Source organism: Quercus lobata, chromosome 2, assembly GCF_001633185.2.
Source record: "Quercus lobata isolate SW786 chromosome 2, ValleyOak3.0 Primary Assembly, whole genome shotgun sequence".
Taxonomy (NCBI): Eukaryota; Viridiplantae; Streptophyta; class Magnoliopsida; order Fagales; family Fagaceae; genus Quercus; species Quercus lobata.
In genome coordinates, this window is record NC_044905.1 from 91793586 (window position 1) to 91807162 (window position 13577).

At 33.6% G+C, this 13577-nt stretch overlaps 1 protein-coding gene and 1 non-coding gene across 2 annotated transcripts; one reads left to right on the forward strand and one right to left on the reverse strand.

The window, feature by feature from the left end:
* Positions 1-3885: 3885 nt before the first annotated feature.
* Positions 3886-6367, reverse strand: LOC115977191 (pentatricopeptide repeat-containing protein At3g05340). The gene has a single exon (XM_031098896.1). The coding sequence runs from the start codon at positions 6101-6103 to the stop codon at positions 4121-4123; it is 1983 nt and encodes a 660-aa protein (XP_030954756.1). The 5' UTR covers positions 6104-6367; the 3' UTR covers positions 3886-4120.
* TRNAS-GCU lies at positions 6224-6305 on the forward strand. The gene has a single exon. It is a non-coding gene; the product is annotated as a tRNA-Ser (tRNA).
* Positions 6368-13577: the final 7210 nt, after the last annotated feature.

The window sequence follows — 13577 nt, forward strand, 5'->3', positions numbered from 1 at the left end:
GAAGAAAAGCTGCAAATTCATACCTTTATAACCTACAGCAGAAGTATTGAGAGCCTAAAACTAGATTAAAATGCAACATAGTCAAATCCCTAATAATCGAATGCTCCAAATGCTCAGTAATAAAAAATTACACATTTCTAGATACCATTTTGGATAATCCAAAGCACGGATAAGTGATGAAGGCTATATTCCTTCTATTCTTCGGGTGCAGTATGCAATTTTTTAACTTGGGGGAGGAGGGGTTCATTTATGCTTTCACCTCTCTTTAATGGTAATGTACAATATCAGTTAAATGAATCGAGAAGGAAGTTCATTACCTAAATGTACAATATCGTGCTATTATTTTGTAAGATATTGACAAGGAAAAAAAGTGAAAAATATAAGTTCATTTTACCGAATCATAAGCAGAAGATATAAGCATCAAAGACAAACAAATGGACTAACAAGGAAAACTGAAGAGGCCAAGAATAGTTAAGCTTTAGGACATGTGCTCTAGCAAAAATCTGGCAGTTGATATATATATATATATATATAGTAAAACAAGGTGAACCACTCACTATAGTAGATTCTATACCTCAAATAGATAAGGCTTAAGAGCATATTTAATGAGTAGAAACAAAAGCAATCCTTTAGTTGACAAAAGAAAAACAGGAACTAGAGTAAAAAAGAGAAGGTATACAGAGTGTCAAAAGTATGAGGAATGGTATTAACACCAAAAGAGCCAGGGTTATTAATAAACAGACTTCTATGATAAGTATTACAGGTTGCATAATATGCTAGAATAAGTCAACAAGTCCTCTTCATTGAAATTGGGAAGAAGGATATAGATAGCTCACATAACCTAGTTCCTTAACGTTAACTCCAAGATGGTCTAATCTTCTTCTTTTTCTTTTTTCTTTTTCCATGTGGGGGCAATCCAATGGAGCATAAAGTTAAAACTGTACTAAAGATAATAACTTCTTAGTGAAACAGGAGTATCTTAAGTTTTGATGGCTTAACAAAGAGGCAAGCTGAAAAGAGACTATTCTTCACAAATTAACATTAGAATGAAATGAATGCTATCACTAGATAGCATAGCATAGTGATAGCATTTGTTGTTACTTAGATTGATTGGGCAAATGCTACGGGTGTTTTTATTTTTATTTCTTTACCTATTATACTTGATTTTTGTACTTTCATTGTTACTTAGGTTTTTATCCCCTGTTACTTCTAGCACATGGCCTGTGTACTATTTTTCCCTGTGTATTTTCTCTTCTTCTTTTTTCAATGAAGTTATTACTTATCAAAATAATAATAATAATAATAATAATGAATGCTATCACTGACCTCAGGAAACATATATTGTACTTGTGATCCAGCAAGGATTGACACATGTTGAGTCAGAATATGCCCTTCTAAACTAATGTTTCCCTCAACTCCTATTGTCACTTGGATATTCAAGGAACACTTAGCAACCCAGGCACTTCTATTATCTAACTCTATTGTATCATGCAAGTATACCCTCTTGTAATAATAAAAAATAGATGAAACCAAGTGGGGATCAATTATTTTCACTGGCTGAATCAAATATTAAAGCATTAGTATCTTAATTGTCTGATTCAATAAGTATAGAACAATTCCCCTAAAGGAACATAAACACCGTTAAATATTAAAATTCTAATTCAAAAAGAATTGCATGACCACGAATAAATGTTAATAAGTAACTACATGGAAGAAGAAGAAATCTACACTACATGTTTCATAACCATGCATATCTACAGCTTATGAGGATACTACGAAAGCTTGCACTATTGCATTCTTTTCAAAATTCCAAATATTATTAACATGATAGTTTATCACATATTGATTGTTCCGGAAGAAAATTATGCAATACAGCTCGCCCCAGTTATTAATACAGACACCTCATCCCATATGCTAGTGTTCTTATCCCTATAATAGTACAAAGGTCAAGTACTTAGAAACAGAATCATTTTGCTTTGATATATTCTATGAATCATTTTGCTTTGATTTATTCAACTGGAAAGAGACCATATGGATAGGTTAAAATAGAACGAAAGCACATTCTTAAATGCAAAAGACACAATAAGAAGTGAATGCCCATGGATTTTTTATTATTATTATTATTATTATAATTAAATATTCATTAAAGAGCAAAGGTGCAACCCATGCAAGAAATACACCAACAATTATTAATGATAATTACAACAATCAAGCATCTTAAGTAAATTAGAAATGGAAAATTGTCCTGAAGTTGATATCCACTCATATAAGGATCTAAGAAATGGAAAAATGCTTGGAATTTTGAAGGACAAAACCTTATCTATATTTGATGGATCCACTTTATGTTGTATGTCTATATTTTGTTATTCCAGGTTAAACTTAGTTAACAAGCTTTTGTGTCCCTTAAAATTCCTAAATGGTAAGTCTATCCAAGATCACATCTAATCTCCAAACATACCTTCAGAAGTTCACCCAGTGCATCGGTCCATTTTGGTTATCAAGACAACCATACAATTTTTCTCATAATTCCTCTTTTTCTCTCAAAATCAAATCTTCCATGAATCAGCTGCATAAACCACATACGAATTGTACTTATACCTTTGACCCATTTTCAACCAAATAATTCTCCACTGTATAACTGATCTCTTAATGAATTATCACCTTGACACTATCATCTAAAAATATGTTACAAACATCCATAGACAGTAAACTATCTCATTTTGATTCCGACATGAAATTTCTAATCATTTCTTACCAATAGGCATCTACCATCTCTTATTTTCCAACAAGAAACTAGAAGAAACAATATCATTATGGATAAAAATTAACCACAATCAAAGGTAATAAATATAGTCACCATATAGGAGCCATCCAATCCCAACCCTGAACGTATTGCATGACAACATTGTTTCCAGTCTACCGTGAAAACAAATTATTATTACATTGCATGTCTTCCAAGCATATCAAAATTTAGGTTTTTACTTCACCATTCCACTCGCATAGGATCCAAAATCATATATGTAATTCTAAAATAAAATAATATATAAATTGAATAGGTTTTGGATTTAGCTATAAACCTCATGGTCACCACCTTAACCCCCCTTAGGAGGAAATTTCCCACAATGATCTTGTGAGTGAACGAGAATATCAGTGACAGTGAGAGAATGTCTTTGAAACATCCCATTTTTGGCATGACCGTTTTGTGCCCATTTAAACATACTTCTGCAGGATAATTGATTCCACGAAAATTCAGATCCATGTGCCGGTTTCTTGACTGCAAAAGAATAAGCAATTTGATACTGAGAAGTAGAAAGGCTTAGGAACTACTAGCTTCAAGACAAGTTTGATAAATTCCAACTCAATTTGAAATGTCGAAACATAGATAACAATTTCTAGAATTTGTTATTATTAAAATTATGATTAAGTGATTAAATTCATCATTTCCTAATAGTTTAAGCTTTTGGAATAATTAGTAATTTAACATGGTATCAGAGCAGGAGATCCCGAGTTCGATCCCTGTCTTCACTATACCTCCTATTTAAAATGTTAAATTCTCACTTGTTGGGCTCCCACTTATTGAGGGGAAGTTTAGGCCTACAAATGAGGGGGAGTGTTAGAATTATGATTAAGTGATTAAACTCACTATTTCCTGATAGCTTAAGATTTTAGGACAATAAGTAATTTAACAGTTATTTTTTAATTTCTATTACTATTTTTTTTTTCTTGGTAAGTTACTCACGCACCCAAGGGGAATTGAACCCCCATCCTCACCAACCAACCATACTTATATGGGTGTTGGAGGTGCCATTTGGCCCAAAGAGCATTGGCAATTTCCAGAAAAATCAAAATTATCAAACCATCTTTTGGTTAAAATCTGACCCTGACTGATTTAAAAAATACAACTTTCATTTTCTTCTTCCGCCCCAAAAGTCCCCAAACAGCTAACATAAACCATGAGTATATACAGATACAACACTTGCCAAAACTTTGTTTCTATGAAAGATAGTGAATGTTAGAAGCTCAACCAACTTTTAAATCACCAACCAGCTAATAATCCAACCATCCAATTACATAGACATTATTAGACTGAACACAGAATATTAGAAATATTTGAGTGGTATCAAACCAATGGCTCTCCCTTCCCATCTTGATCCAAGTAATAGAGAATGAACCTCTTATCTGGAGCATATCCTTCAGCTGTCATGTGTCTAAACAACTCAGCCAAAACCCCATATATGTTTCCAGATTGTGCATGCCTTTTGTCACCAACAACAAAGCTTTGGACTTTCTTTTCAATCTCAATCCAACTCATACCTATTTCTTTTGACACCCCCATGTCCCTCATTCTCTTAATAGTCCTTGCTCTCTCTTTCCATCTCCCTTCAGAAGAATATATATTGGACAATAAAACATACGGTGCTGGGCTTTCAGGTGCTGCCAAAAACAACTGATCTGCAGCATACTTTCCCATCTCTGAATTGCCATGAATGCTACAAGCACCAAGCAATGCTTGCCAAACCTCTATACCAGGATTCTCAGGTAATCTGGCAATAAACTGTTTTGCTTCAGTAAGAAGTCCAGCCCGACCCAACAAGTCAATAACAGAAGCATAGTGTTCTGATCTTGGACTCAACCCATGATCTTTAGCCATGGATTCCAGCAACTCCATTCCCCTTTCAACTAAGCCAACATGGCTGCAAGCATGGAGCAAAGACAGAAATGTAACATCCGTTGGCTGAATGCCTTCCAACCTCATCTCATCATACATTTCTAGTGCCTTGGAGCCATCCCCATGACGAGCAAAAGCTGCAATTAAAGAGTTCCATGAGACTGAGTTCCTTTGAGACATCCGATGGAAGACTTTGATTGAATCCTCCAAATCCCCACACTTGGAGTACATGTTTATAAGTCCATTGATGACAAAAGTATTATCACTGAAGTTCTTCTTGATAACTAAAGCGTGAATTTGTGTACCAAGACCCAAAGAAGCATCAACTCCAAATGCCCCAAGGACAGCAGAAACCATGTCTGGGTCAACCTCAATACCTGACTTAATAATTTTAACAAATATCTGAATAGCTTCTTCCTCAAATCCATTCTGTGCAAAACCCACAAGGATAACAGTCATGGAAACCTCATCAAGTTCTTCCGCAGACTCGAAGATTTTCCATGCATCTTCTACGCTTCCACACTTTGAATACATGTCCATTAGTGCACTCTCAATGCACAAATCTGATTGAATTCCCAATTTCCAAAGGAGCCCATGAATTTGACGCCCTTCACTTGATGCCTGCAAACCTGAACATGCAATGAGTGAGCTCAAATATGTCAATAAATTTGGACCCACTGATCCACACCGCATCTTTACAAAAAGTTTCAAACTCTCCTCGTAGCACTCATTCTGTGCAAGGCCCGAGATCACAGCCGTCCAAGTAATAACATTCCTTTCAAGCATTTCATCAAAAACCTGCATTCCTGAACAAATACACCCACATTTAAAGTATGATGTTATCAAAGCATTTCCCACCGTTAGTTCCTGCTCATTCCCATTTAAAATTACTAAAGCATGTATCATTTTACTCACATAACAAAACTCTGGTCCCTCACAAGCTGATAAAATTGTAGTCAGAGTAGCTTTATCAAATTGATATAAGCCGGAATCACGCATTCGTTTAAATAACCCAGAACCTATATCAAAATCCCCATTCCTTAAAAAGCCAGACATAACCGTATTCCACGAAACAGTATCTTTCACAGGCATATGATCAAACAGCTTAACTGCATTTGACAGTTCACCGCATTTTGAGTACATGAACAGAAGAGAATTCCAAACAACAAGTGCACTTCGAGTACTAACCCGGTTCTCAAGGTCTAAGAATTCAGATTTTTTTACGATGGAGGCATGGATGGAAGAACCCAAACGGAGAAGACATTCTTTTCCACAAATGGATAAGAGGAGGCTTGAGTCTGCATGGTTGAGGACAAATTTGGAGGATTCTGAAAGTGGGTTTTGGTGGGTTTGGGTTTTGAATGGAGAGAGGAGATTGGAAACCCAAGAGGGAAGTTGGGAGCTGAGATTGTGGAAGATCCATCTGGATTTCATCCATGAAAATGGGACAGTAACACTGACTGTTTTTGTGTAATAGGGCCAACGGTCATGAACGTTTGGCTTAAAATTAGTGCCCGCCTGAAAGAGAACCTATCAAAGAATCTGTCATCAACCGTCGCTTTGGCCGAGTGGTTAAGGCGTGTGCCTGCTAAGTACATGGGGTTTCCCCGCGAGAGTTCGAATCTCTCAGGCGACGAAATATATTTTTGCAGCGGGCTTGGCTCAGCCGGTAAGACTGCATCAAAAAATGATGGGCCTAAATTAACTCTTATTTTTGTTAACCCCAAAAAAAATCTGATGTAAAAGGGTCATATTTGGGCTTCACAAGAATAGGTTCAGGACTTCAGGTTCCATTTTTTTTTTTTACTTATTATATTTGTGGGTAAACTATGTTCTTATCTTATACATCATATTTTAATTTGGTTTCTAGCATTTCAATTGTGTCAATTTTATCCTTAACTTTTCAGTATTGTATCAATTTTATCTCTGCCATTATTTTTTAGATGAAAATTGATAACGCGTCTAATAACCAAAATAAAAAATTAGTTTTCATTAACGTGATAATAAACTAAAATTTTATTTTGGCCATTTGCCATGTCATCAATTTTCATTTGAGATATAATGACAGAGATTAAATTGACACGACGCTGAAAAGTTAATAATCAAATTGACACAGTTGAAAGGTTAAGGATCAAATTGAAATATGGTGTAAATGATAGAGATCAAATATGTAGTTTACCCTTTATTTTTTTCATTTTTTTAATTGGCCTCTCTTTCAAAACCTAAAACCCCCCATCCTCTCCAATTTTCTAGCCAGCCTAGCCCAACCCGCAACTATCCAATCCAAAAACTTAACAAAAATAATAAAAGTCTTCACAATGATGATTGTATTTTAACAAAAAAAGCTATTTTACCACCAAAAAACTATGTGTTATTTGAGAAGTTAAAACTAAATTTTTTGCAACTACAGTAAACTAAGCTTTAACTCGAGCACCCTGCCCAGGGGCTGATGTAACTTAGCTAACCCCTATTTTTGTTAACAAAACCAAAAAAAAACAAAAAAAATCTGTGTAAAAGGGTCATATTTGAGCTTCACAAGAATGGGTTGGTCCATTTATTTTTTTGGGTAAACTACATCCCTATCCTATACACCATATTTTAATATGGTCTCTAATCTTTTAATTGTGTTAATTTTGTCCCTAACTTTTTAGTATCGTGTTAGTTTAGTCTTTGCCATTATTTTTTGGATGAAAATTGATGATGCGGCTAATGACCAAAATAAAAAAATTAGCTTTCGTTAATGTGACAATATACTGAAATTTTATTTTGGCAATTTGTCATGTCATCAATTTTCATCTAAGATATAATGACAGAGACTAAATTGACATAGCACTAAATGGTTAATAACCAAATCGATACAATTGAAAGGTTAGAGACCAAATTGAAATATATTGTAAATGATAGAAATCAAATATGTAGTTTACCCTATATTTTTTCATTTTTTTAGTTGGCCTCTCTTTCAAAACCCAAGACCCCCCTCCTCTCCAATTTTCTAGCCAACCTAGCCCAACTAGTAACTATCCAACCCAAAAACTTAACAAAAATAATAAAAGCCTTCACAATGATGATTGTATTTTAGCAAAAAAGTTATTTTACCTCCAAAAAACTATGTGTTATTTGAGAAGTTAAAACTAAATTTTTTGCAACTATACTAAACTAGGCTTTAACTCCAACACCATGCCCAGGGGCTGACGTAACCTAGTTAACCCCTATTTTTGTTAACAAAAAAAAAAAAAAAAAAAGATGTAAAATGGTCATATTTTGGCTTCACAAGAATGGGTTCTGGTCCATTATTTTTTTTTAATTATTATATTTTTGGGTAAACTACGTCCCCATCTTATACACCATATTTTAATTTGGTCTCTAAGTTTTCAATTGTGTTAATTTTGTCCATAACTTTTCAGTGTCATGTTAATTTAGTCTCTACCATTATTTTTTGGATGAAAATTAATGATACAGCTAATGGCCAAAATAAAAAATTAGCTTTCGTTAATGTGACAATACTCTAAAATTTTATTTTGGTCATTTGCTATGTCATCAATTTTCATCTAAAATATAGTGACAGAGACTAAATTAACATGGTACTGAAAGGTTAATAACCAAATTGACACAATTGAAAGGTTGGGATCAAATATGTAGTTTACCCTATATTTTTTCATTTTTTTAGTTGGCCCCTCTTTCAAAACCTAAGACCCCCCTCCTCTCCAATTTTCTAGCCAACCTAGCCTAACTAGCAACTATCCAACCCAAAAATTTAACAAAAATATTAAAAGCCTTCACAATGATGATTGTATTTTAGCAAAAAAACTATTTTATCACCAAAAAACTATGTATTATTTGAGAAGTTAAAACTAAATTTTTTGCAACTACACTAAACTGGGCTTTAACTCGAGCAGTGAGCACCCTTCCCAGGGGCTGGTGTAACCTAGCTAACCCTTATTTTTGTTAACCAAAAAAAAAATCTGTGTAAAATGGTCATATTTGGGCTTCACAAGAATGGGTTCTGGTCCTTTTTTTTTATTTTTTATTTTTTTTACTTATTATATTTTTGGGTAAATTACGTCCCTATCCTATACACCATATTTTAATTTGACCTCTAACATTTCAATTGTGTCAATTTTGTTCCTAACTTTTCAGTACCGTGTCAATTTAGTCTCTGCCATTATTTTTTAGATGAAAATTGATGACGCGTCTAACGGCCAAAAAAAAAAATTTAGCTTTCGTTAATGTGACAATATACTAAAATTTTATTTTGGTCATTTGCCATGTCATCAATTTTCATCTAAGATGTAATGACAAAAATTAAATTGACGTGGCACTAAAAAGTTAATAACCAAATTGACACAATTGAAAGGTTAGAGACCAAATTGAAATATAGTGTAAATGATAGGAATCAAATATGTAGTTTACCCTATGTTTTTTTCATTTTTTTTAGTTGGCCTCTCTTTCAAAACCTAAGACCCCCCTCCTCTTCAACTTTCTAGCCAATCTGGCCCAACTAGCAACTATCCAACCCAAGAACTTAACAAAAATAATAAAAGCCTTCACAATGATGATTGTATTTTAGCAAAAAAGCTATTTTACTACCAAAAAATTAAGTGTTATTTAAGAAGTCAAAACTAAATTTTTTGCAACTATAGTAAACTGGTATAAATACCAGTTGACTGTAGCAAGTTGTTAAAAATAAAATACAATATTTTATTGAGATTATCTTTCTTCCTTCAATTAAAAAACATATAAAATAGAATATTTGGTGTTTGGTGTATTGTAATGTGAGGTTGCAAAATAGATAAAATAGTTTTTTGAGGTGCTAAAAGCTAAATTTTTTAACACCACTACTATGAATGCTCTAACTTAAAAAAAAATAAATAAAAAAAAATAAAAATCTTAGCCAACCTAGTATTTAAAAACAACATTATTATTATTATTATTTTATCTTTGTTGGTAGATGATTGCATTTTAATGTATTAAGCAATAATTTTGTTTATTTATAATTTATTAATACTATATGAATGCTTATTTGGAGTATTTTTTATTTTTATTTTGTTGCTTATACTCTGATCCCCTCTAACTTGAAATCTTGGATTTGTCCCTGCTAACATGGGCCAAGTTATCCATGAACCTATTTTTTAATTTGAGAATGTTCATCTTTTTTTTTTTTAGGGAATGATGTTAATAATACTTTTTTGACACATCAGTTTTAAACAGGTGGGAATGTTCATCAATTTTAACACATCAGTTTTTTGTTAATAATTTCTCTTATCAATGAGCTCTTTTATTGAAGTATTACACAAAAGATTAGCACACTTGTTCGCCTTGTAGTAAATGTACTTACTTGTTACCTGCCATGATTTTCCCAGCATGTAACAGTCCTAATCTTGTACATTGTAAAAAGATTGTTAAAGTTTGCTTCAATTTGGTTTTAGGGCCATTTTTTTAACACATTTATGTCCCTCGATTCATCTTCTTCTTCACCTTTTTTTTTTGCTATCAACCCAATTGCATCTCTCTTACCCACTTATTCTCTTCCTTGTCAAATGTCCATCATACTTACCCCAACAATTAACTTTACAGGAAACCTCAAATGCTTCTCTATTATAAAGGTTAAGATCTTCTTAGTTTCAAACGCAAGCCCAAGGGCTCTATTGGTTGGTACAAAGTTGGGCTTTTGTAAAGGGATTTCATCAACAACCTTGCCTTGATTATTCTAACACGTTCAATCTTGCAGTTCAACCCACAATTGTTCACATTGTTCTATCCATTTTCTATCTCAAATAGTTGGGTCATCAAACAACTTGATGTTAATATTGCTTTTCTGTATAGACATTTGATAAAATCAGTTTACATGACTCTAAACTCCTAGCTTCATTGATATTGACACTTATTGAATCTTTTGCATAAATTGCTTATTAATCGGTTTTTGAGAAATTTATTGCGACTAATACCCAATTGATATGCTTAACTAAAATTAGTCATTTTGAGTGTCTTTTAATTGCTAATGTGGCACTTGGTAGTAATACTAGTGATATTGTGTCATTCAGCTACTAACTCTATTGTTTAGTACACTAATCCATTGTGTGTTTCTTAATCCGTAGGATGGTGATGGTGATTCTACAGTGGATATCCAGTCTCCCGATGCTCAACACTTATCATTTGATGATACGCAGTAGGCAATACTTTGGGCACCTATTTTGGAGTAGTTACTATGATATTTTGATATTTATAATAAAGTTTCAAACTTTGATACATATGTACACATCATAGTTGGAAACTTTATTATAACATTCTAGACAATTAGAATGTATTCTTTTGTGCAAGACATTCTATATAGTTAGAATGTATTCTTTTGTGTAGGACATTGTACATAATTGTTTAGAATGTATTATTTTGTTCATAACATTCTAGACACTGGATGTAGTATTTTGTGTATAAAATTCTAGACATTTGGAATGTAATTATTGATATGGTGTAATTAAATATATATATATATATATATTTAGTTTCTTGGTTTAATGTGGTATGGTATTTGCTATTGGAAAATATGAATTATAGTTCATTACAGTTGCTATAAAATAGGTATTGGAAAATATGTTTTTTTAGGTACATTACAGGTGCTAAATTTTTTTTTTAAAAAAGGACCTATACCAGGGCTTTTGAAAGCGTTGGCATAGGTCCTTTTAAATTATATTGATTCAAGACCTATGCCAGCGCTTTTGAAAGCACTAGCATAGGCCTTTTTAAATTATATTGATTCAAGACCTATACCAGCGCTTTCAAAAGCGCTGGTATAGGCCTTTTAAATTTTATTCATTCAAGACCTATTCTAACGCTTTCAAAGCGCTGGTATAGGTTATATTCACATTTTCGTAAAGGCTGTCCTGACACAAGTAAAAACGCTGAAACAGGGTCTAAAAAATGCCGAGTCCTCCCAGCGCTTTTGAAAAGCGCTGGTACAGGTCCGACAACCCTATACCGACATTCAAACCACGGCGGTTTGAAGCGCCGGGAAAAAAAACGCCTGGATAGGAATTTTGACCCTATCCCAGCGCTTTTTAGGGCTATCCCAGCAGTTTTCAAAATGCTGGGATAGCCCTTTTTTTTGTAGTGCTAACACACTATCTTTATAATCTTAAGCAAGCCTAAGAGCGCGGTTTAATTGCATATTTAGCTTCCTACTCCATCATCAGTTATGTGCTTCCAAATATGAGGTTGGCCTCTTTGTTTCTATATGATCGAGAAGATAATATCTCATGCGCTTGACACAAACTATTTTTCCATGATCGAGATAGTGTTCACATTTTTATATTAGTATATGTAGATGACATTATTGTGACCAACAAAAATTCCTATCATTTCTCACCCAGTATCTCTACATTGCAATCGAAGTTTGCCCTCAAGGATATTGGTGCACTACGCTACCTTTTGGGTGTTGAGGTCACTTGTTCTTTTGTGGCATTCACTTGTAACAATAGCAATATGTCTTTGACATTATTGAGTGTATTGGCATGACAAATTGTAAGCTTGTATTTTGTTCTTTGTTGCTAGCAAGCACTTATAGCATATCAGGTCAACTTTTTTCATTATCCCACTCTTTATTATCAAATTGTGGGTTCCCTCCAATATCTTCCAATGACTTGCCCTGACACTACCTTTGTCATAAATAAGACTTGTTAGTTCATGCATGCACCCACATATAATCACTGGACTGCTGTTAAGCGAATTCTCATACATCTTAAACCAGTGGCAGAGCTAAGACTTTAACCTTGGAGGGCCAACTAAAGAATAAATTGTATCTTTTTATTTTTATATATTATAACATATTATGTACATAATTAGTGTGAACTATTACTAGAAACACAATTTAATATACAATACAAGTTAAATAGTTTTTGTAGGGGTAAGGGCCCAAGATCGCATATTGGGCCTTGAGCTTTATCCGAGGGGATAAATAGGTCCGAAGAGAAGCTATTAATGATGAGATATTCTCAGACCAAGTCCCATAAGTGGAGAGCAAATGAATGGCTGTCTGAGGAGTACATACTCCTCAGACTTAGTGAATATGATTCAAAATATATAACCTAGCAATTAAAGTGACCTACCGAGTAGGTTCAGTGGTAGAGATGTGCTTCATGGGCATGAGAGAAGGAAGAGAACCTAAAAATATCTAAGAGAAGGCTGATACCATCGCATTAAATGTACAACAGCTACTTTACTGGCCGCATTTATGTGGAGAAGACCTCTGAACAGTACTACCTTGTCTACTGGAACTCATAGAGAGCTAGGGAAGGTGACTGATGGAACAAGTACTCAAGTAGGGGTTCAGATAATCAACAAGTGAAGGATGAAGATGACACAAAAGAAGATATATAAGTTAGAAGACTCTTCATAGAGAAGGGATCGGAAAACAGAAAGAGAGAACATTGTAACAATCTAAACTGTCTTAGTATCCAACTATGATCAATATACAATAATTATGGCCTTCTCGGATCGAAAGTCCATTAATATCAACATCTCTTATTTGTGCTTGATTGTCATTTAGTCCAATACTAGCCGTTGTCCAATTCACTAGGACCTAGTTCTTTGACCCATTCTCTACAAATTCATTGTATTGGGCTCATTGGACCAAGACTCCATACATTTTGGGCTTGGGCCCCAAACCGTGACCCTACAGTTATTAATTTGCTCATTGATTTATATTTTCAAATTAAATTATAACTTATTAGGTATAATAATTATGATAAAAAATTACTAATAGGTTAAAGATTATTTAAAAATTAGACAATCAATCAAACATTACATTATTTAATTTATGTGATAGATTATATGGTTTTACAAAATTAATAATAGTCTATTATATTTATATGTTATGTAAAACTAGGGTGTAGTTTCGTGCATATGCACGAGTACA

Excerpts from the sequence above, each read along its gene's own strand:
- LOC115977191 (XM_031098896.1), bottom strand. The coding sequence starts at position 6,103 with ATGAAATCCAGATGGATCTTCCACAATCTCAGCTCCCAACTTCCCTCT.